Source organism: Myxocyprinus asiaticus, chromosome 6 (assembly GCF_019703515.2).
Source record: "Myxocyprinus asiaticus isolate MX2 ecotype Aquarium Trade chromosome 6, UBuf_Myxa_2, whole genome shotgun sequence".
NCBI classification, from domain to species: Eukaryota; Metazoa; Chordata; class Actinopteri; order Cypriniformes; family Catostomidae; genus Myxocyprinus; species Myxocyprinus asiaticus.
In genome coordinates this window covers 23,682,262-23,705,446 of record NC_059349.1, presented here as the reverse complement: position 1 = coordinate 23,705,446, position 23,185 = coordinate 23,682,262, and the positions used below count along the sequence as shown (strand labels likewise).

The window sequence follows — 23,185 nt, the reverse complement described above, 5'->3', positions numbered from 1 at the left end:
TACACAAAAAAACTATGATCAGTGATGATGTTTTCTTCTGCGTCTCCTGAAAATGAAGGACTTGGCTAAGATACTTATATGTCTAAGCAGTTCTTTAGTTAATTGTTTTCAGAAGGTGCTGGCGCAGGCTACAGTGATATGTTTCTTGCCAATAATGTCCTTAAATTTTAACAAAGATTATTTGATAACACTTTACAATAAGGTTGTATTTGTTAACATTAATTAATGCATTAGTTAACATGATCAAACTACTTTTCAACATTTATAAATCTTGGTTAATGATCATTTTTAAATTTATTAATACATTTTAACATGAAAGTTGTATATGTTAACATTATTTAGTGCAGTATGAACTAACATGAACTAACAATACAGTAAAGGACATTATTGTAAAGTGTTACAGACTATTTTAGAAGAAAGCAAAGACACTAATGTGATGCTAAGATCGATTTTGTTCTGTTACCTCATGCATAGTATTGGTGTCAGACTTGGCATGGCGCTCACCTATAGGTCATACAAGGCATGTGCATAAAACATGAGAGTGAAGCCAGAGGACCAAACAATCAAAGTAACTTTTGAGGTGTAATGACTTCTGAAGTATCCTAACTCCTGAGTGTAATGACACCGAAGGTCACACAGTAGTTTGAAAAATGTTCCCTCACTGTTCTGGGCACAACTTTAACAAGTTTAAACCTTTGAGCCATTATAATTAAGTTGCTCTGTTAAAAATGTTTTCCTTGTAATACTGTATCTCATGTTAATGTCTTTTCAATCTGTCAAACAGCAAAAAATACTAAATATAGCTAAAATATCTTACAATTACATTGAAATAAACAAGCTGGCTCGTAAATGTAGGGCAGCACCCGTATACAGTCAGCTCAATGGCACCACACACATCCCACAGTCTGACACATGAAAGTACCTTCAGCTCAATTGCAACAAAACCACAGGACAGCTAATTAATCAACAGTTCAGTCTGCAATAACCATAACAGCCACACCACAGTCATTTTCACATTTCATTGATAACAAATGTGCTGCCAGAAATATGCCAAATGTGCTGCCTTTGTCATAAACTCTCGAGCACTTCTGCGTGTTTCAGAGAGACATCAGTGGAGCCATTTGTACCCATTATTAAAGTCATATTTCACAACTTTGCCTGTAAATCACCCAAAATGTTTCAAATTAGTTGGATTACTTTTACTTTTCTGTTACTGCTATAGTGTGTGCTAGACAGCTCTAATGTGTCAAAGGGGGATTTGCAGGGTGGGCCGGGGAAGCAAGCATCGTGTTTCGGTGTGGGAAATAAATGTACTATAGCTAATAACTGCAAGCAGAGAATGCACTTGATGTGTTGTTAGCAAGATATTATACTAAATCCTCAAAACACAGGCAGCCATTGAAAATACTGAAAGTTTTGCCCTGACTGTGATGAATCTAAAAAATTATGTTCCAAATGAAAAACAAAATCATTCCAGTTTTACAGTCTTTTTTTTTTTTTTTTTTTTTTTTTTTGTCTTTTGTCCCAAAGTGGAATTTATCTTTCTTTATGTCCTAAAAATGATGCCCAATGGCCTTGCTCAAGTATTCCTTAAAATGCTTCCAACATTAGACTTGAAAATATCTCTCTTAAAAAAAGAATGGCAAGCTTTCAAGAGCTGACCTGTACATGGATCCAGCTGGATGATTCATTATGAGAAATTAAAACATTTAATTATGGGAGTAAACCATTTCTGGTAATGCTATGACTCACATGTGTGAGACATTATAGTATAGTATAACTAGTAAAGGTCACTAGACTGAATCTGTGGGAACTCATGCAGAGAGAATGCATTGCACTGTGCTATAGTCTGATGAATTCAGTAACACTACTACAGTATATATAGACCACCCTATATCACCCTATTGATATTGATTACACTTGAATGCACAACTTAAAATCATAGCTATCTGAAAATTCCAAACATTGTGGAAACTGCCAACCTCATCATAGTAGACCTACGAGTAAACTGAAGAATGGGCTATTTTTAAAGTAGCCTACACAGCAATATTTTTTAAAATCGCTCGATATTATTCACATATACTGTGCATGCCACCCTCTTAAATTTTTTTTTTTTTTTTTTGTGCATTTAACTGAAGCTATTTTTAACTTGGCTGTTATAAAAAGCATACTTAAAGCATTTTGTAAGCATTTGCACTATCTGATGACTTCCATTTTGACACACTGTACTGGACAAACAGTAATGGTAAGCCAATGCTAGCTTTAATTCCAATGTTGTCTGTTATTACAACAGAGCAACACTATTTTATACTGTTCCTATGAGCAGTGAACTGATAACAATGAAACTCCTCATCTAAAAGTATTTTCAACAGTAGCTTTTGGCTTTTGGATTGGTTGCCAGAACAAACAAACTTTTTATCCTATTTTTTTTGTGATGATAATTTTTTGCAGTGGAAGACAGAGAAGAGCTGGAAAGATCAGCAGTATGTTTTAAGGTGTTCTGCAGGACAAATCAGACAGCTGCAAGATCCTTCATTATGGCAACAATCACAAAAAAATTTTCTACCAAACTTCCAACACTTAAAGGGATAGTTCACCGAAAATTTTAATTGTCTCATCATTTACTCATCTTAATGTCATCCTAGATGTGTATGACTTTTTACTATAAAAAGTCATAGTTTTTCGCGTATTTTTTAGCGCGAAAAACGCATCTGTCTGTACTGGAAGAAATGCTTTAGCCAATAGTTACATGAATGCTCATGCTCATACTCAAGAAAATAAAACAAATGCTTATCTCAAAGTCACCAGAATTGAACGCTTTGGTGTTGTTTTTTGCAACAACAACAAACAAACAAAAAAAAAAAATCTCCCGGGGGAGCATGCCCCCCTCTAGGTATAAGGTTTATTAGGCAGATTTCTGTGCGTACCCTCAGATTAAATGCTGCAGGTGCCCCTGTAAAGATGTATTACATTCATACGAGAAGACAGAGAAGTACGTTTGAAGTAAGTTTGGAGCAGCAGAAATAAAGAAACAAACCTTGTGTAAACTGTCATGTGAACATTTAGCTTTATGCTAACCTAAAATACTATTTCTAGCCATTTTACATGCACCTGTTACCAGGCACGATCATATGTTTTTAGCAAGAAAATTCACGTTGGATCATAATTTCCTTTTTTCTAGAAAGACTTTTGATATTAGGGCAAAAATCTTATTCTTGATGAGAATAAATAAAAAAAGAAAAAAAGAAAGAAAGAAGAGCTTGCTAAATCAGTGGGTCATCAATGCAAACCCATCATTCTCCTGTCCTACAGATGGCGAACATGCTCAATCCAGTCTCCAGTGAAACCAAACCTCTCTCTCCCTGGATATCAGCTGAGAATAACGGATTAGTAGACTGCGGACAAGCGATGCTTTGATTGTCGGACAGTGAATCAGCCTCATGCATGTCAACAATCCAAAAGAGCAGCTAAACCCACTACTGGTGCTTTCACATGAACGGAATAAAATGCAGTCGGACGACGCACAAATTTTGAAACGGTAAACATTACATTGAGGTGAAATTTAGGGATGCTGCCATCACAATATGACCGTTTATCCTGGTTTTGGTTATGCCTGTTTTACAAAAGAGGCACTGCTTTTATTTTGTTTGTAATCCACGTGTGCACCATTGCCGGCTTTATTTTCAGCGAAGTTCATTTATTACAATTCTGTAATTCTGGGTCAAATGCGTCCGCTCCTATCGCAGATGGGCGTGGCTTACTGTCATCATCCCGTTACAGTGTTGACAGTTTTAGTGGTGGCGGTGTTTCAAAACCTAGCGAACGGCCTAAAATAGACATTTAGGTTATTTTTTTGGGAATCATAAGCAGATGCTGAGTCAGTCACTAAAAAATTATGTACGCCCTTATGTTGCGCCAAAATGCTGTCTAGGTTAAGCAGCTGACTAGGTTTGGAGTCACATTCTGTTTCAATTAGTGTCTGGCATTAAACTTACATATCCAGTCTTTATTTGTTCTGTCTTTCAGGAGAGTTAAGACTGTTAATATAGATGTGCACCCGACGGAGAAGGCTCTAGTGGTGCACTATGACCTGGAAGCGACCATTTTAGGAGAGACAGGCGATGCCAGGCATGAGGAGAAGAAAAACTGCCAGAAAATGTAAGCAAAAAATACATAGAGTGCTGGGTAGATTACTTAAGAAATGCAATCACGTACTGATTACAAATTACATGACTGATTACCTTTGGATTACATCTGAATTTAATCTTGTTTATTTGATGTCACATGCATTTGAGTAGGAGAATCTAAACACCATATTTACATAATGTTGCTTATATGCATTTTAAGGTATCGTTCACCAGGGCCTGAAATTCAGTGCAGGATTGTGGGTATTGTGCACAATTTAAATAATTCCCGCAAGCTCCACGTTCATAGCGCAGGAAATTCCCGCACACTTTTATTCACTTCACTTCACAGTGCAGCTGAGAATTATTAAACCAATAGATACAGATGAACAAATCAAATCAATAAACTTGTTTTTGTATTAAACTGTAATTCCAGAATATGCACAAGTAAATCCGCTCTATCTCTTCCTCTCTCCCACATGCAGCTGTCAGCAGCGCATTGAGCGCTTGTTGAGTTTAGTGTAAGTGCCCGCAGTGAGGGAATGCTTTGTACCATAGTTAGTGAACTTAAGAAGAGGTTACAGACGTATAAACCTTTTAATTCAACATGCAAACGGTGTTATACTGCTTCTCCGTTAGTGAGCGACGTGATAAAACTAACACACTTGTTCATAATCAACAAAGCTGTTAACATTGCAGGTGTGTGACGTTGGAGCGATCTATAGTTTTTACCCCTTTCATATCTTAGCGCTCCATCATTAGTCATAATGCAGCACATTTGACAAGAAAGGCAGAAATAGCAAAAATACTTTGTGTACCAGCTGCATGGTGTAGAGAGACACTTAATCTCTACCTGTTACTTCTCTCGTCTCCATCTCTAGTGTTCCATCCAGGGTTGGAAATTAATGGGGGCCCTGGGTAAAAATGCCCCATAAATTCAAAATATCGGGGCAAAAAATGTCCCTGCAAAGAGTTCCTGTTGTTTTATTAATAACATCTGATATAGGCCTAGTCCAAATACATACATCATGATCGTCATTGGAATTTTCGCTTAACTTTATTTGTTTCGTGCAGTCCGCTGTACAGATGTTGCCGAGTCAGTGGCGGATGCTTGTGCCATAAACGCGCACAGACGGACATTCCGCTTCTCATGCTCCGCATCAGCTCAGTGTCGTGCTCACAGGCTAAATAACGTGACCGTTCGGACCATTTATTCAAAATATAATGTCGTAGTAAGTAACACTGTCGCTCCCTATGTTATATCCTACTTCCCTGCCCATCGGCTCATCTCACAAATCTGTCTGTTTGAAAAGCCTCCTCACCTGTTAGAAGCCAAAAGTGTGGAGAGATGGATGTTATATCAGGTCTGAGAGAACACAAAATATAATGTAACCAAATGCTGCAATGTATTAACAAAAATAATATCTGGATAAATAGCCTTGATGTTATTTTAAACATTATTTAATTATACAGTAATAATTTTACATTAACCACTTTTAGTGTATGAATCACATCTCTGATTCATTTTCATGGTGACATTTTTATTTTTGCATTATTTTATTCAATTAACATGGAGTTGCTAAGTTTTTTATTTAAAGGGATAGTTGATCCAAAAATGAAAATTCTCTCATTTACTCACCCTCATGCCATCCCAGATATGTATGACTTTCTTTCTTCAGCAGAACACAAAAGAAGATTTTTAGAAAAATATCTCAGCTCTGTAGTGATCAGACCTTTGTAGCTCCAAAAATCACATCAAGGAAACATAAAAGAAATCCATAAGACTCCAGTGGTTAAATCCATGTCTTCAGAAGCAATATAATAGGTGTGGGTGAGAAACAGATCAATATTTACAGTAAGTTATTTTTTACTCTAAATCTCCATTTTAACTGTCACTTCCAGATGTGAAAGTGAAACTAAACAGGCACCACATGTGACTTTCAGATGTAAAAGTGAAAGTGTAGATTTAGAGTAAAAAAAAAAAGATAAATGTAAATTTTGGACTGTTTCTCCCCCACCCCTATTATATTGCTTCTAAAGATATAGATTTAACAACTGGAGTATTATGGATTTCTTTTATGCTTCCTTTATTTGATTTTTGGAGCTACAAAAGTCTATTAAAAGGCTATTTTTCTAAAAATCTTCATTTGTGTTCAGCAGAAGAAAGAAAGTCATACACATCTCAGATGGCATGAGGGTAAATGATGAGAGAATTTAAATTTTTGGGTGAACTAACCCTTTAAGCTCATTCCAAATCTGGAGAAATGCTGTCATCTTTATGTCAGTGCATTAGTTTTGTTTTTCCGGTAACGATGCACATATAGAATGTACAGATCATGCAATTTTGTATTTTTTTGTTGTGATTAACATTTTTTATTGATTCATACAATAAACAAAGAAAAGCAAAACATATATACACAGAATCCACATTTAACCCCCACCATTTCCCCTCCCTATCCCCGACCCCACCCTGACCCCCCAACAAACATTCCAGTGGTCATACATGAGTATATACACACACAAAAAAATATAATAATCACACACATTTATAACTATACCTCTCTCTCCACTGCCCCTCCCCGAGAGCCCTCGAAGAACACAAAATAGTTGCCCCATTTTCCAACAAATGCATCCAAGTTCCCCAGTCTTCTAGATGATGCTTCCTCGAAAGCCGCCACCCTCCCCATCTCTGTGTACAACTCCTGAAATGGGGGTGCTCCAGCCGACTTCCATCCCTTAAAACGACTTGTCACCTGTCACCAAGACAAATTCCTTGTATGTGTAAGCATACTTGGCAATAAAGCTCATTCTGATTCTGATAACACTGGTTAGAACCCAATTTTTTTATGTGTTTATTCCCAATATTGATGTCCGCCCCATCACCTAAAATACAGAGTCTGGGGCAAAATGAAATTTGAGTGCCCAATACGTCACACACAAAACTCTGAACCTTCATCCAAAATTCCTGGATCTCAACACACAACCAAAAAACATGGGTTGTGTCTCCATGTTCTGATTGGCATAACCAGCAGGTGGGCATAATCAGCAGACTCTGAATTATCAGGGTGTAATTCACTGATGCCTCATGACCTTTTCCAAAAGCAGTAATCACCACTCCCAGAGTATCTGCCACTTTAGAGGGGTGTATGCTACTCCCAAAAATAGTACAGAGCAGATGGCACAGCTGTGAATACCTAAAGAACTGAGATCTAGGAATCCCAAAATGTTGAACCAAATTTTCAAAGGATCTCAACATTCCACTCTCATATAGGTCACCATGTGTATTAACCTCCCTCACAATCCACTCTGACCAGCAGAAAGGGGACTTATTAATACATAATTTTGGGTTCAGCCATATGCTCGAGGCAACATTTAAATAAAAGTCCGAATTAAACACTCTGGACACTTTTGTCCATATCGAGTGCAAATGCGAGATAACGGGGTGTAACTTAACTTCTCCGGTTAGTTTGTTAGAAAGGCTTTGCAATGGCGAAATAGGGGCAAGAAATTCCTGTTCAATACAAAACTAGGGAGGGGCTCTCTCAGGTGGAAGCGACCAATGAGCCAAATGTCTGAGACCGAATGCATAATAATAATACAAAATCTTGGGTAGGCCTAGCCCACCTTTGTTAATCAGCCTATGCAACTTACTGAAATGTAATCTGGGATGTTTACCATTCCAAATAAAGGATTTCGCAATTGCTTGAAATAAGAGAGGGGGACATCTATAGGGAGAGACTGTAGCAAGTAGTTGAATTTTGGAATACGATTCATTCTAATAACATTAACCTTCCCAATCATAGATAAATGTAATGAAGCCCACCTGCCCACATCGCTCGTAAACCTTTTTATTAAAGGGTCAAAATTAACGCTAACTAAATCACACAAATTTACTGGGAATAAAATACCCAAATACTTAATGCCCTGTTTGGGCCACTGAAAGGCGTCTGACTGAAAAGCCATTACCGGGCAGTAAGCTGTCAGAGCCAAAGCTTCGGATTTAAACCAATTAACTCTTAGACTTAGAAAAGGAATTAATAATTCTGTGGAGGCAAGGCACAGATATAGGGTTGAGACGAATAATAAAATATCATCTGCATGAAGCTAGAGCTTATGTGCCACACCTCCCGCCACCACCCCTGGAAAATCCTCCTCCTTTCTTATCGTGGCTGCTAATGGTTCCAGGGCAAGACAGAACAGTAATGGGGAAAGAGGGCAACCCTGCCGGGTGCCCCTATCCAGAGTAAAATAACCTGAAATTAGTCCATTCGTTTGTACCGCCGCTACCGTGTATCTATAAAGTAACTTAATCCAACCAATAAAAGTATTCCCAAACCTGTACATTTCCAAAATCTTAAACAGATAATACCACTCTACCATATCAAAGCCATTTTGGAGATGGCAGCAACCGGAGTCTGATCATTCGGCGCTGACCACATGATACTGATGAAACGCCTAATGTTATCAGAAGAGTTGCGGCTCCGAATAAACCCCACCTGATCAATATGTATAAGAGATGTCATAACTTTACTTAATCGTTAGCCAGAATTTTTGACAGTATTTTTAAGTCTAGCTGGATCAGGGAAATTGGACGGTAACTTTTACACTCGCTTGGATCTTTGTCCTTTTTAAGAATCAGACTTATCCGGGCTTGCATCATGGTTGGCGGAAACTTTCCATTCTTTAATGATTCCGTATAAACTTTTAGCAAAAGTTGAGCCAATTCTGTAGCATAAGATCTAAAAAATTCAGCGGCAAAGCCATCTGGCCCCGGAGCCTTGCCTGTAGGCATGACCTCGCCAAGCTCCTCCAAGGTTATCTCAGAATCAAGAGAATTGTTTTGCTCATTCGTCAGTTTAGGGAGTTCTAATGGTTCCACAAAGTTTCTGATATTTTCTTCAGTAGACAAAGATGTGGAACTATAGAGATCAAGACAGAATTCTTTAAAAGCATTATTAATATCAGTGCCGAGGTAAAAATTTCACCACCAGCAGATTTCATTGAGAGAATGGTAGAAAAAGACTCTGTCTGCTTTATATATCTAGCCAAAAGCTTCCCTGCTTTGTCCCCTGACTCAAAATATGACTGCCTTGCCCTGAATAGCCAAAACTCGAGTTCTCGTGCTTTGGATTTTTGGATGAATGAGGCATACTGTATGATCCGGCCCCTAAGAACCGCCTTAAGTGCCTCCCAAGCCATGCCCACAGAGGATACTGAGGACCAGTTGGTCTCCATATAAACATCGATTTCAGCCTTTAACATTTGTTGGAATTCAGGATCTTGCAAAAGGGATACATTAAAGCAGCAACTATGTGATTTCCTTTTCTCCACATATGGCAACACCTCTAAACTCACCAGGGCGTGATCTGAGACTAAGATGTTTCCAGTTGAGCAATCAACAACAGATGAAATGAGGGACTTAGATATATTAAAAAATATCTATTCTAGAATAAATCTTATGGACTGATGAAAAAAATGTATAGTCCCTACCAGTTCAAAAGTCTCCAAATATCTGTAAGACCAAGATTTTTACACATCCTGTGAAGCGTCAATGTTGCTCTAGGGGGCTTACACACCTTTGATTCACTATGATCAAGGACTGAGTCCATCAATAAATTAAAATCTCCTCCCAATATTATATCATGAGGGGTGCCAGCGGCTTGCAACATCCCTTCAAGATCTATAAAAAAGCCCTGATCATCAGCGTTAGGTGCGTAAATATTGGCCAAAATCGGACTTTGCCCCTGAATTTCTACTAAAACAATAATGACTCTTCCTAATTTATCTTTAATCTGTTTGAGACATTTGAATTCTAGATGCTTACTTATCAGTGTAATGACTCCCCTGCTCTTGCTTGAGCCAGCACTAAAGAAAACATGTCCACCCCATATCTTCCCAAATTTTTCCACTTCCTGTGGGGAAAGATACGTTTCTTGAAGAAACACTATATCATATTTCTTACGTTTAAGAAGAGAAATAACCTTCCTTCTTTTTATGGGGTCCCCAACCCATTCACATTCCATGTGGAGTCCACTCATATTAACATTTGACATTCTGACATATTAGAAAAAATAGATTGTGTGTCAAAAACAAAATTATAAAGACCACATTCCAACATTAGTGCAACAATCAAACCCCAAACTTCCCCTTGAACCAAACAAACAGAAAAAAGAAAAACGTGCACCTCACGCACAACAGCGCCAACTGGTGTCCATACCCCCTTGTCCCCCAAAGTCTGGGAACAAGAAAATGCTGTGGTTCTTCCAAGAAAGCCTTCCTTTATTCCTCGCCTCACGTATCATGAGATCTTTATAGATGATCTCAGAAATTTGGCCAGAATTAACCGGGGCCTGTCTCCCTCAGCGGATCGCCGAGCCAGAATACCACAGCTCGCTCGATTTCCAGCTTATGGCCTGTTATGACGAGCATACTCGGAAAGAGCCCGTCCAGGAATTTCACCATATCCTGACCCTCTTCGGCCTTTAGGAATTCCAACAGTATGGATGTTATTCCGCTGGCTACGTTTCTCCAAGTCCTCCAACTTTTCCCAGACGCGCTAGCGGATTAGCAGCTAATTCCCTTTCCGATGACTCCAAATAATCGGTCCATTTCTCAACATCCCCTACTCTTGTAACCTCCTCAGTGAATTTAATCTCCATGGCAGTGATCGATCGACATATTACAGCAAGATCCTCCAAGTCAGCAACGTCCTTTGTCAGCATTGCCAACATGTTCAACATTTCTCTCCAAATTTCCAGCACTTCTTTGACCAAATCGGCTCCCTTGCTCGGCGCCTCCGTGAGGGTGTCAGCTTGAGCACGTAAGTGTCTTTTAATGTCTCCAGAGCCTGAGGATTTTGAATTCTTTGTCCTCCTCAAAGTTATGGAACAGAGTGTATAGAATCTCACCGGTTTATGACATTAATAGTGTTAAAACTAGCAAAGTGCGCAGAGCTTGCCGTTCACACGTCCGAACCTCACATGGCGTCATGTGACTCGCCCAATTTTGTTATTATTGAAACATGCCATTTTTCAAATTTAATTAATTGTTTTAATTATAATATAAAAGGATGACACCGTTATTTTATAAGGTTAGAATAGAAAAAAAATTGCACCTGTAAAGGTAAAAAATGCCCCTGGAAATCAAATATTTCCTCTTAATGGAAAAGTTGATTTCTGACCCTGGTTCCATATGACCTATACAGGAATTTAGAACAGTTTCCCCCTGTGAGATTTAGGTGAGTTTGTTGTAAAATTTCGGATGTTTTAGTGTTTTATTTCCCCCCAAAGTGTGTAAATCCCCCTCATGTGAGTCGTGTAAGGGGGGAATTGCCCCATTTTCAGAAATGAATTTCAGGCCCTGTTCACCCAAAAATGAAAATTCTCTCATCATTTACTCACCCTCATGCCATCCCAGATATGTATGACTTACTTTCTTCTGCTGAACACAAACAAAGATTTTTAGAAGAATATCTCAGCTCTGTAGGTCCATACAATGCAAGTGAATGGTGTCCAGAACTTTGAAGCTCCAAAAAGCACAAACAGGCAGCATAAAAGCAATCCTTTATGACTCAAGATGTCTTCAGAAGCGATATGAAAGGTGCAGATGAGAAACAGATTCATTTTTAAATCTTTTTTACTGTACATCTTTTTGAAAGTGGAGATTTATCGAATCCAAAGTGATTGCTTTGCTTCAGAAGACAAACTGTATATTAAACCACTAATAATACATTTCACTAGTTGTATGAATAACTTTTATGCTACCTTTGTGTGCTTTTTGGAGCTTCAAAGTTCTGGCCACCATTCACTTGCATTGAATGGACCAACAGAGTTGAAATATTCTTCTAAAAATCTTCATTTGTGTTCAGCAGAAGAAAGAAAGTCATACAATTCTGGGATGTTATGAGGGAGTAAATGTAATGTAAATATGATTTTTTTTTTTTTTTTTGGTAAGATTATGACACAAATGCTGTCAGTTGAGCTTAACTTGTATTGAACCTGGAACATTCCTTTAAGGTTAAAATGTTTAACTATAAATTCTCCTCCCTGCCCAGTAAGTGGTGATATGCACAAATAATGTGAATTGACAAAAAAAAAAAGGTCAAAGTGGAGATTTTTAGTAAAAAGGACTGAAAAATTTATACACCACACCTATAATATCACTTCTAAAAATATAGATTTAATTCATGCCATTAAGAAAACACAGTTTCACAATGAATAACATGAGTGAATGAATCATACATTACGTGGCAGTCAACTAATAATACCAATTGACATTTTTAAAACACGTCCACGCACGAAAGCCAGAACCAAGGAGGTCTAATACCAAGAAACACTCTCTAATAATATTTGCGATTTAAATTTTGCTTGTAATAAATTGTTTCGTCAGGGTACACGGTTACTTTTCAAAACTTGATCTGACACTGAATGCTCAAGCAGCCTAATTTACACTTAGAAAACTCCTGATGTTGCCATAACAATGCAAAAAGCACTTACCAATTTACTTGAAGTGAAAATCAGTCCTCCTTTCCTGTTTAATCAATCGCACGATCATGCAGTACATCTCAGGTTTTTAAATCCATAAGGATCTCTTTCTCAACGGCAATAACAGCAGTGACAGCTGACTCGTCAGCAAGATCTCGTGCTCTTCACTTTCAGATTACGTACATCACTTAAAGCGTGATTGCGTCATTCAAGGCCAGCTAGAAGGCCTGGACTGGGACATATCCTAAAGACCACACCCACAAGAACAAATAAATCAATCTGATTGGCTGAATAATCTGACAATCTGACTTTAGATGCCTATTCACTGCAGTGTTGAGGGATTCTGTGGAAATTCTAAAGGCCTGACAGGGTGTAGCTCAGACTCACGTGCTGCTTCGGCTAAGGAGCATGGCTTCGGGCATGCAATTTGTGAAACAGTTGTCACGCTTTGCTTGTAAGCATCAAGGAATAAATTCTGATTGGATTCAGTTGGATGAATTCTTTTTTGCTATTCATTTGTAGATGAATTAGGAGTGGAAAGTGATTGAAAATACATTGGCAAAAAGGTCAATGAGAATGAAAGGATGAAAAAATATTTATTTCTTTGGCATGTTACGCCAGCAGAGAAGGCTTTGCTGGCCCTGAGAAATCACCACTGGATTTAACCACTGGAGTCTTATGGGTTAATTTTATGCTGCCTTTATGTGCTTTTTGGAGCTACAAAGGTCTGCTCACCATTCACTTTCATTGTATGTACCTACAGAGCTGAAATATCTTTCTAAAAATCTTTGTGTTCAGCAGAAGAAGGAAAGTCATACAATTCTGGGATGTTATGAGGGAGTAAATTTAAATGAGAGTAAATGATGAGAGAATTTTCATTTTGGGGTGAACTATCCCTTTAATCGAAATGACAGATTCTGAAAGCATCTTACATTTCTACTATAGTAATATATAAAGTTATAATTTTGTATGAGTAAATCATGTGATGCTTTATAATCCAAGTCATATTAATGACATTGTTTTATATTTGTGTCTATTGTTTGTTTTTGTTTTGTTGTTTAGCATCCGACTGAGGAGTCTGAATCCTGGCACTGATATTTCCTCCCTTGCCAGGAAGGTGGTAGAAGAGTGCAAACTCATCCATCCATCTAAGCTGGCCGAGGTGGAGCATCTCCTGCTGTATTTACAGAACCGAAAGAAGCCCAGCACTAAATGTAAATCTCTCTTTAAAACACAGCTCCCAGTACTAAACAGCAGAGAAAACAGTTTTAGGTGTGCCTGATTCCAGATGAACAACATACAATCTGAATGTTTTAGTAATATTTTTATTGATCAGTTTTATTGTATCTTTTGATTATCATGGTGATGATGTTTTTTGTTTCTTGTTGCTTCTGTTAAGTGGAGAAGAAGGAGAAGAAACCTGTGAAACCCAGAGAACTCACACCATTTGAGGGAATGGAAGTATGCAATTTCTTCTGCCCAGAAACACATTTTTATGCGCTACCACTAAATTCCCGTACTTCAATTTGTCATTTCATAGTTTTGATGACTTTACTATTAGTCTGTAATAAGTCCAAACATTTTAACTGAAGTTGTGTTTCTCCATGATCCCTTGTCTTTTTCAGGTTGATGAGGATGCCAACATTAATAAAATAGATGATTATATAGAGCTCTTGTATGAGGGCATGCCTGAGAAGATCAGAGGTTCCACTCTCATTCTGCACCTGGCCCGTAACCCTGACAACCTGGAGGAGCTCCTGCATAACGGTACTTGAGCAGCCTGAACATCTAAATGTCTTTGCTTGTGTTTGTTCTCAATTTATGAAGCTTAACACATAAATATTTGAGTTGTACTGTCAACAGTGTTGTTATTCTGCAACAAATATCTAACTTCAGTCATAAACATATCAAAAGTCATAGTAAACTGCCACACAAAGTCTTTTTTTGTTTTTGTGCTTTGTTTTTTTTTTGCAATAGGTTAAATGTTTGATTTTGTCATAGAAGTTGGTAGTCTGTGTTGGTTTAGCCTATTGATCATCATCAAGTTGTTTGTTTATGAGTATGTATATGTTTGATGTTATTTCAGAGACTGTAATTGGAGCATTAGCCCGAGTGTTGAGAGAAGACTGGAAGCACAGTGTTGAGTTAGCGACTACTATTGTCTATGTTTTCTTCTTGTTCTCGAGGTACACAATTTTTGTTTTTGAGACGTTTTTCTTCTTGTCCTTTTGTGAAGAGTCATTTAAACTGACTTTAAATTGATTTAATTTATGAATGACCCATTTGTGTCTAGTAACTTGTAATAAGTTTATGTTTTTATCTTGTGCAAGTGAAAAATGTAATGTCCATGGCACTAATTTAATTTAAAGTCTGCCACCTGCTGTTCTTAATATTGGTCTAGGACAGTGGATCTCAAACTTATCAGACTAGAAACCACCTCTGATCAAATCAAAACATATAGTACCACCTAGTCACAACAGTGTTTTTTTTTTTTTTTTTTTCAGCATTAAGCAAATTGAGATCTCTTTGAGCACAAGTATTAGGACTTTGAGTGATATAATGCCATACTTTGATAATATATTTTGGGCACATTCTTATTATGAATGTGCTGTCTTTGTTTATATCGATGGTGCTTAAGAGAATGGATGCAGACGTTGCCAGAGAAACCCCTAAATTAAATTCCACTTGACCCAGCCCATTAGCGCTGTGCATGTGCAATTTTGCCAAACCCACTTGCACCTAGATTTAGCATGCAGCTTGCACGAAAATACCAAAACTTCATGGCCATGCCCATTGACACACATAGTATGACTTATGGCATGGGTCTGCCCTCTTAAAATAGGGCCCATCGAGTCAAACGCAGACCACTCTTAAAGCTTGCCCTCATGAAATCGAGCATTTAGATGCTTACCTGGGGGGCAAACAGAGTAATAACTTGATCTTTGTCGATAGCCTCAGTTTTTTGGCCATTCAGCATTTGGCTTAAAATTGTGGTGCACAGACTCGGCGTGGCCATGCTAGTGTGCAACTTGAGGACAGTCAAAACCTTACCTATTCACATCCTGCATTGCAGAAGAATGTAGGCTATGCATTAGTCTTAAACCAACAAAGCTATAATACGTTTGTATATAGATCAGAAATTAGAAATAAAACATGGAAGAAAAAGAATACCAATAAAATAACATTTTTAGTCATGTCGGGTACCATCTGGGGACACTCCGCACACCACTGGTGTACTCACCACAGTTTGAGAACCATTGATCTAGAAATGAAACACAAAAGAATGTAAACACAGTTATAGAAGTGCACACCATATTTTACTTAGGAGAACATTTAAACTACCTTCATTTTACATTTTCATTCTAAGAATCATGCTGCATACCACGCGTCACCTTATTGAGGTTCATAACAATTCACTGTGACAAAATGTGTGTCACGGTGTGACAACTCAAAATATCGCTGTTCATGTATATGATCAAGAGTCATAACAAAATCATGAGACCTTCTCAAAACATCTTTTTCATGGCCACAGATCAGGTTACTACTTTTACTAAGATAGCTGTCATGAACTATTTGAGGTATGAAAGTATGTATTCTGATTTGAAAGTTTTCCTTGGCTCTCATTGTCCTATGGCTGATATGGAAATTACATGCCACAAGTGAGAACAACTTTGACGGCTGAAGGATATATTTGAAATGCAAGATGAGTTGTTTTGCCTGATCTTTCAGTTCTGTTTATGTATTAATCAGGAATAGAGTATGAAATTCATCTGGCACATCCGTCTGGGTGTCTCTGCATACCAGTCGATGTCTCGCTCTCAGATTCTATCACATGTATTAGTGTCTGGCTGACTTATCCAGGAGAAGTCAGAGAAGGACAAACCCTCATGACTCATATTTGCTGTACTGTATTCTTCTTGCAGTTTCTCTCAGTTCCACACACTGATTACACACTATAAGATCGGCGCTCTGTGTATGAGCATCATTGAGCATGAGCTGAAGAAATATGACCTATGGCAGGATGAGTTAGAGAAGAAGAGCAAGGCTTATATCCTTCCTGACACTGGTACAATCTCTTTGTTAATCACAAAGTCCCCTCAGATTAACAGTTTCACACAGCTTCAACCAGTTCTGATGACTTTGTTGACAGAATGGCTTTATTTTCCTTGATTTCTGTGTCCATACAGTGATACCAAATAGTATTTTACTACAGCGTTTAAGTGCCCCATTAAAAAGAAAATCAAATCAAAGATTTCGAGAATAAAGTCGTAATATTTTAAGAATAAATTCAAAATTATGAGAATAAAGTCGAAGCATGAAATTAAAGTCGTAATATTTTGAGAATAAAGTCAAAATTCGTAACATTATGAGCTTAAAGTTGTAATATTTTAAAATCAAAATTGCAAGAATAAAGTCGTAGCATTATGAGATTAAAGTCAGAATATGTTGAGAATAAAGTAAAAATAACGAGAATAATTGATTATTGTTGATTATTCATCAACATATTCAGCAGCTTTATCAATGCAAGAAATGGATGTGGAGGACTGAATCCTTCACATTCATTTCTTGCATTGATGAAGCTTCTGGCTCGGTGTTCTATCATTGTGTAAATGATGCGCTGTTTTTCGTAATTTTGTGGGGGGGGGTTTCTTGAAATATTTCTGCTTTATTTACCTATTGTAAGATTTTATTCTCAAAATATTACGACTTTAATCTCATAATGCTACAACTTTATTCTCTTAATTTTGACTTCTCAAAATATCAAGACTTTAATCTCATAATGTTACGAATTTACTCTCATCATTTTGTCTTTATTCTCAAAATATTACGGATTTTATCTTATAATGCTATGACTTTATTCTCTTAATGTTGGCTTTATTCTCAAAATATTATGACTAATCTCATAATGCTACAAATTTATTCTCGTAATTTTGACTGTTCTCAAAATATTACAACTTCAATTTCATAATGATACTACTTTATTCTTGTAATTTTAATATAAAAATGACTTTAATATAACATTGTTATATATATGACTTTAATATAACAGTGCTTCGAGTTTATTCTTGTAATTTTAATATAACAATGACTTTAATATAACAATGCTTCGAGTTTATTCTTGTAATTTTAATATAACAATGACTTTAATATAACAATGTTTCGAGTTTATTATTGTAATTTTAATATAACAATGACTTTAATATAACAATGACTTTAATATAACAATGACTTTAATATAACAATGTTTCGAGTTTATTCTTGTAATTTTAATATAAAAATGAATTTAATATAATATTGTTATATATGACTTTAATATAACAATGACTTTAATATAACAGTGCTTTGAGTTTATTCTTGTAATTTTAATATAAAAATGACTTTAATATAACAATGCTTCGAGTTTATTCTTGTAATTTTAATATAAAAATGACTTAAATATAACAGTGCTTCGAGTTTATTCTTGTAATTTTAATATAACAATGACTTTAATATAACAGTGCTTTGAGTTTATTCTTGTAATTTTAATATAAAAATGACTTTAAGTATTAATTCTTGATATGATTTTAATATAACAATGCTTCGAGTTTATTCTTGTAATTTTAATATAACAATGACTTCGAGTTTATTCTTGTAATTTTAATATAACAATGACTTTAATATAACAATGCTTCGAGTTTATTCTTGTAATTTTAATATAAAAATGACTTTAATATAACAATGTTTCGAGTTTATTCTTGTAATTTTAATATAAAAATGACTTTAATATAACAATGCTTCGAGTTTATTCTTGTAATTTTAATATAACAATGCTTCGAGTTTATTCTTGTAATTTTAATATAACAATGACTTTAATATAACAGTGCTTCGAGTTTATTCTTGTAATTTTAATATAACAATGACTTTAATATAACAGTGCTTTGAGTTTATTCTTGTAATTTTAATATAACAATGACTTTAATATAACAATGACTTTAATATAACAGTGCTTCGAGTTTATTCTTGTAATTTTAATAACAATGACTTTAATATAACAATGACTTTAATATAACAGTGCTTCGAGTTTATTCTTGTAATTTTAATATAACAATGACTTTGATATAACAATGCTTCGAGTTTATTCTTGTAATTTTAATATAACAATGACTTTAATATAACATTGTTATATATATGACTTTAATATAACAGTGCTTCGAGTTTATTCTTGTAATTTTAATATAACAATGACTTTAATATAACAGTGCTTCGAGTTTATTCTTGTAATTTTAATATAACAATGACTTTAATATAACAATGACTTTAATATAACAATGCTTCGAGTTTATTCTTGTAATTTTAATATAACAATGACTTTAATATAACATTGTTATATATATGACTTTAATATAACAGTGCTTCGAGTTTATTCTTGTAATTTTAATATAACAATGACTTTAATATAACAGTGCTTCGAGTTTATTCTTGTAATTTTAATATAAAAATGACTTTAATATAACATTGTTATATATATGACTTTAATATAACAGTGCTTCGAGTTTATTCTTGTAATTTTAATATAACAATGACTTTAATATAACAGTGCTTCGAGTTTATTCTTGTAATTTTAATATAACAATGACTTTAATATAACAATGTTTCGAGTTTATTCTTGTAATTTTAATATAAAAATGAATTTAATATAATATTGTTATATATGACTTTAATATAACAATGTTTCGAGTTTATTCTTGTAATTTTAATATAAAAATGAATTTAATATAATATTGTTATATATGACTTTAATATAACAATGACTTTAATATAACAGTGCTTTGAGTTTATTCTTGTAATTTTAATATAAAAATGACTTTAATATAACAATGCTTTGAGTTTATTCTTGTAATTTTAATATAACAATGCTTCGAGTTTATTCTTGTAATTTTAATATAAAAATGACTTTAAACTCATAAACAGTGCTTCGAGTTTATTCTTGTAATTTTAATATAACAATGACTTTAATATAACAATGCTTCGAGTTTATTCTTGTAATTTTAAGATATAAACTCGAATGCACTGTTGAGTTTATTCTTGTAATTTTAATATAACAATGACTTTAATATAACAATGCTTCGAGTTTATTCTTGTAATTTTAATATAAAAATGACTTTAATATAACAATGACTTTAATATAACAGTGCTTCAAGTTTATTCTTGTAATTTTAATATAACAATGCTTCGAGTTTATTCTTGTAATTTTAATATAACAATGACTTTAAACTCGAGTTTATTCTTGTAATTTTAATATAAAAATGACTTTAATATAACAATGACTTTAATATAACATTGTTAGTTTATTCTTGTAATTTTAATATAACAATGACTTTAATATAACAATGCTTCGAGTTTATTCTTGTAATTTTAATATAACAATGACTTTAATATAACAATGCTTCGAGTTTATTCTTGTAATTTTAATATAACAATGACTTTAATATAACAATGCTTTGAGTTTATTCTTGTAATTTTAATATAACAATGCTTCGAGTTTATTCTTGTAATTTTAATATAACAATGACTTTAATATAACAGTGCTTTGAGTTTATTCTTGTAATTTTAATATAACAATGACTTTAATATAACAGTGCTTCGAGTTTATTCTTGTAATTTTAATATAACAATGACTTTAATATAACAATGCTTCGAGTTTATTCTTGTAATTTTAATATAACAATGACTTTAATATAACAATGACTTTAATATAACAATGCTTTGAGTTTATTCTTGTAATTTTAATATAACAATGCTTCAAGTTTATTCTTGTAATTTTAATATAACAATGACTTTAATATAACAATGACTTTAATATAACAATGCTTCGAGTTTATTCTTGTAATTTTAATATAACAATGACTTCAGAGTTTATTCTTGTAATTTTAATATAACAATGACTTTAATATAACAATGACTTTAATATAACAATGCTTCGAGTTTATTCTTGTAATTTTAATATAAAATACTTTAATATATGACTTTAATATAACAATGCTTCGAGTTTATTCTTGTAATTTTAATATAACAATGCTTCGAGTTTATTCTTGTAATTTTAATATAACAATGACTTTAATATAACAATGACTTTAATATAACAATGCTTCAAGTTTATTCTTGTAATTTTAATATAAAATTTTAATATAACAATGACTTTAATATAACAATGCTTCGAGTTTATTCTTGTAATTTTAATATAACAATGCTTCGAGTTTATTCTTGTAATTTTAATATAACAATGACTTTAATATAACAATGACTTTAATATAACAATGACTTTAATATAACAGTGCTTCGAGTTTATTCTTGTAATTTTAATATAACAATGACTTTAATATAACAGTGCTTGAGTTTATTCTTGTAATTTTAATATAACAATGACTTTAATATAACAATGACTTTAATATAACAATGCTTCGAGTTTATTCTTGTAATTTTAATATAACAATGACTTCGAGTTTATTCTTGTAATTTTAATATAACAATGACTTTAATATAACAATGCTTCGAGTTTATTCTTGTAATTTTAATATAAAAATGACTTTAATATAACAATGCTTCGAGTTTATTCTTGTAATTTTAATATAACAATGACTTTAATATAACAATGCTTTGAGTTTATTCTTGTAATTTTAATATAACAATGACTTTAATATAACAATGCTTCGAGTTTATTCTTGTAATTTTAATATAACAATGCTTCGAGTTTATTCTTGTAATTTTAATATAACAATGACTTTAATATAACAATGACTTTAATATAACAGTGCTTTGAGTTTATTCTTGTAATTTTAATATAACAATGACTTTAATATAACAGTGCTTTGAGTTTATTCTTGTAATTTTAATATAACAATGACTTTAATATAACAATGACTTTAATATAACAGTGCTTCGAGTTTATTCTTGTAATTTTAATATAACAATGACTTTAATATAACAATGACTTTAATATAACAATGCTTCGAGTTTATTCTTGTAATTTTAATATAACAATGCTTCGAGTTTATTCTTGTAATTTTAATATAACAATGACTTTAATATAACAATGACTTTAATATAACAGTGCTTCGAGTTTATTCTTGTAATTTTAATATAAAAATTACTTTAATATAACAATGACTTTAATATAACAATGCTTCGAGTTTATTCTTGTAATTTTAATATAACAATGACTTCGAGTTTATTCTTGTAATTTTAATATAACAATGACTTTAATATAACAATGACTTTAATATAACAATGCTTCGAGTTTATTCTTGTAATTTTAATATAACAATGACTTTAATATAACAATGACTTTAATATAACAATGCTTCGAGTTTATTCTTGTAATTTTAATATAACAATGCTTCGAGTTTATTCTTGTAATTTTAATATAACAATGACTTTAATATAACAATGACTTTAATATAACAATGCTTCGAGTTTATTCTTGTAATTTTAATATAAACAATGACTTTAATATAACAATGCTTCGAGTTTATTCTTGTAATTTTAATATAACAATGCTTCGAGTTTATTCTTGTAATTTTAATATAACAATGACTTTAATATAACAGTGCTTCGAGTTTATTCTTGTAATTTTAATATAACAATGCTTCGAGTTTATTCTTGTAATTTTAATATAACAATGCTTCGAGTTTATTCTTGTAATTTTAATATAACAATGACTTTAATATAACAATGACTTTAATATAACAATGCTTCGAGTTTATTCTTGTAATTTTAATATAACAATGACTTTAATATAACAATGCTTCGAGTTTATTCTTGTAATTTTAATATAACAATGACTTTAATATAACAATGCTTCGAGTTTATTCTTGTAATTTTAATATAACAATGACTTTAATATAACAATGACTTTAATATAACAATGCTTCGAGTTTATTCTTGTAATTTTAATATAACAATGCTTCGAGTTTATTCTTGTAATTTTAATATAAAAATGACTTTAATATAACAATGCTTCGAGTTTATTCTTGTAATTTTAATATAACAATGACTTTAATATAACAATGCTTCGAGTTTATTCTTGTAATTTTAATATAACAATGACTTTAATATAACAATGCTTCGAGTTTATTCTTGTAATTTTAATATAACAATGACTTTAATATAACAATGCTTCGAGTTTATTCTTGTAATTTTAATATAACAATGCTTCGAGTTTATTCTTGTAATTTTAATATAACAATGACTTTAATATAACAATGACTTTAATATAACAGTGCTTTGAGTTTATTCTTGTAATTTTAATATAACAATGACTTTAATATAACAATGACTTTAATATAACAATGCTTCGAGTTTATTCTTGTAATTTTAATATAACAATGACTTCGAGTTTATTCTTGTAATTTTAATATAACAATGACTTTGAGTTTATTCTTGTAATTTTAATATAACAATGACTTTAATATAACAATGACTTTAATATAACAATGCTTCAAGTTTATTCTTGTAATTTTAATATAACAATGACTTTAATATAACAATGACTTTAATATAACAATGCTTCGAGTTTATTCTTGTAATTTTAATATAACA

At 33.2% G+C, this 23,185-nt stretch overlaps 1 protein-coding gene across 1 annotated transcript in view; it reads left to right on the top strand.

The window, feature by feature from the left end:
* The first annotated feature begins 3,377 nt into the window (after positions 1-3,377).
* Positions 3,378-23,185, top strand: part of kifap3b (kinesin-associated protein 3b) — an 83,759-nt gene continuing 63,951 nt past the window's right edge. Inside the window, exons 1-7 of the mRNA XM_051699857.1 lie at positions 3,378-3,538; positions 4,027-4,158; positions 13,670-13,821; positions 14,007-14,068; positions 14,233-14,374; positions 14,694-14,793; positions 16,531-16,655. Coding sequence (XP_051555817.1) covers positions 3,441-3,538; positions 4,027-4,158; positions 13,670-13,821; positions 14,007-14,068; positions 14,233-14,374; positions 14,694-14,793; positions 16,531-16,655 — 811 coding nt within the window. The 5' untranslated portion in view covers positions 3,378-3,440. The remainder of the gene's footprint in view (positions 3,539-4,026; positions 4,159-13,669; positions 13,822-14,006; positions 14,069-14,232; positions 14,375-14,693; positions 14,794-16,530; positions 16,656-23,185) is intronic.